The sequence below is a fragment of the Phytophthora infestans genome, genomic scaffold, assembly GCF_000142945.1.
Source record: "Phytophthora infestans T30-4 supercont1.14 genomic scaffold, whole genome shotgun sequence".
Lineage (NCBI taxonomy): Eukaryota > Oomycota > Peronosporomycetes > Peronosporales > Peronosporaceae > Phytophthora > Phytophthora infestans.
Window position 1 is genome coordinate 3,013,409 of NW_003303745.1, and position 981 is coordinate 3,014,389.

Below are 981 nucleotides of genomic sequence, written 5' to 3' on the forward strand. Positions count from 1 at the left end.
TTACTACAGCCCGCTCCTGATAGGATCGGATGACCGTGCAATTCACGCCGAGGACAGGGCGTCCACACCAGGCAGAATCTTGCCCTCCAGAAGCTCCAGACTGGCACCGCCGCCCGTGCTCACATGAGAGACCTTGTCCTCCGTGTTGAACTTGACGCAGCACGTGGCCGTGTCGCCGCCGCCAATGATCGTAGTGGCGCCCGACTCGGTGGCCTTGACCACAGCGTCCATGACAACTTTCGTGCCGTCAGCAAAAGCATCGAACTCGAACACGCCCATGGGTCCGTTCCAGACGACGGTCTTGGCCTTCGCCACAGCGGCGCTGAACGCTTCCTGCGACTTGGGGCCGACGTCCAGACCCATCCAGCCAGCAGGGATGCCCTCCTCTTCCGTCGAGATCTTCGTAGCAGCATCCGCGGCGAACTTGTCGGCGATGACGAAGTCCACAGGCAGGTGAAGCGTCACGCCCTTGGCCTTGGCCTTCTCCACGATCTGAGGCACGATCTTGGCGCCTTCCTCGTCGTACAGCGATCCACCGATCTCCATGTTGTTGATCACCTTCTTGAACGTGTAGGCCATGCCGCCACCGATGACCATCTCGTCCACCTTGTCCAGCATATTCATGATGAGCTGGATCTTGTCAGCAACCTTGGCACCACCCAGAATCGACACGAAGGGGCGCTGAGGGGCGTCCAGAGCCTTGGCGAAGTACACTAGCTCCTTGTCCAGCAGAAAGCCAGCGGCCTTAATAGGGAGATCCACGCCCACCATGGAGCTGTGAGCGCGGTGGGCCGTACCGAACGCGTCGTTGACGTACACGTCGCCAAGCTTGCTCAGCGAGGCGCGGAAAGCTGCCACAGCCTCAGACGACGCCTTGGTCTTGTTGCCCTCGGCATCCTTGCCCTTACCCTCCTCTTCGACGTGAAAACGAAGGTTCTCAAGCAGAATAATGCTGCCCTCAGTCGGGTTGGCGCAGGCAGC

General features: G+C 60.2%; 1 protein-coding gene across 1 annotated transcript; it reads right to left on the minus strand.

Moving 5' to 3' along the window:
- On the minus strand, positions 1 to 981 carry PITG_09402 (phosphoglycerate kinase; the record flags this gene model as incomplete). The annotated part of the gene is made up of 1 exon (XM_002903608.1): positions 1 to 981. The coding sequence occupies one exon, from the start codon at positions 769 to 771 to the stop codon at positions 43 to 45; it is 729 nt and encodes a 242-aa protein (XP_002903654.1).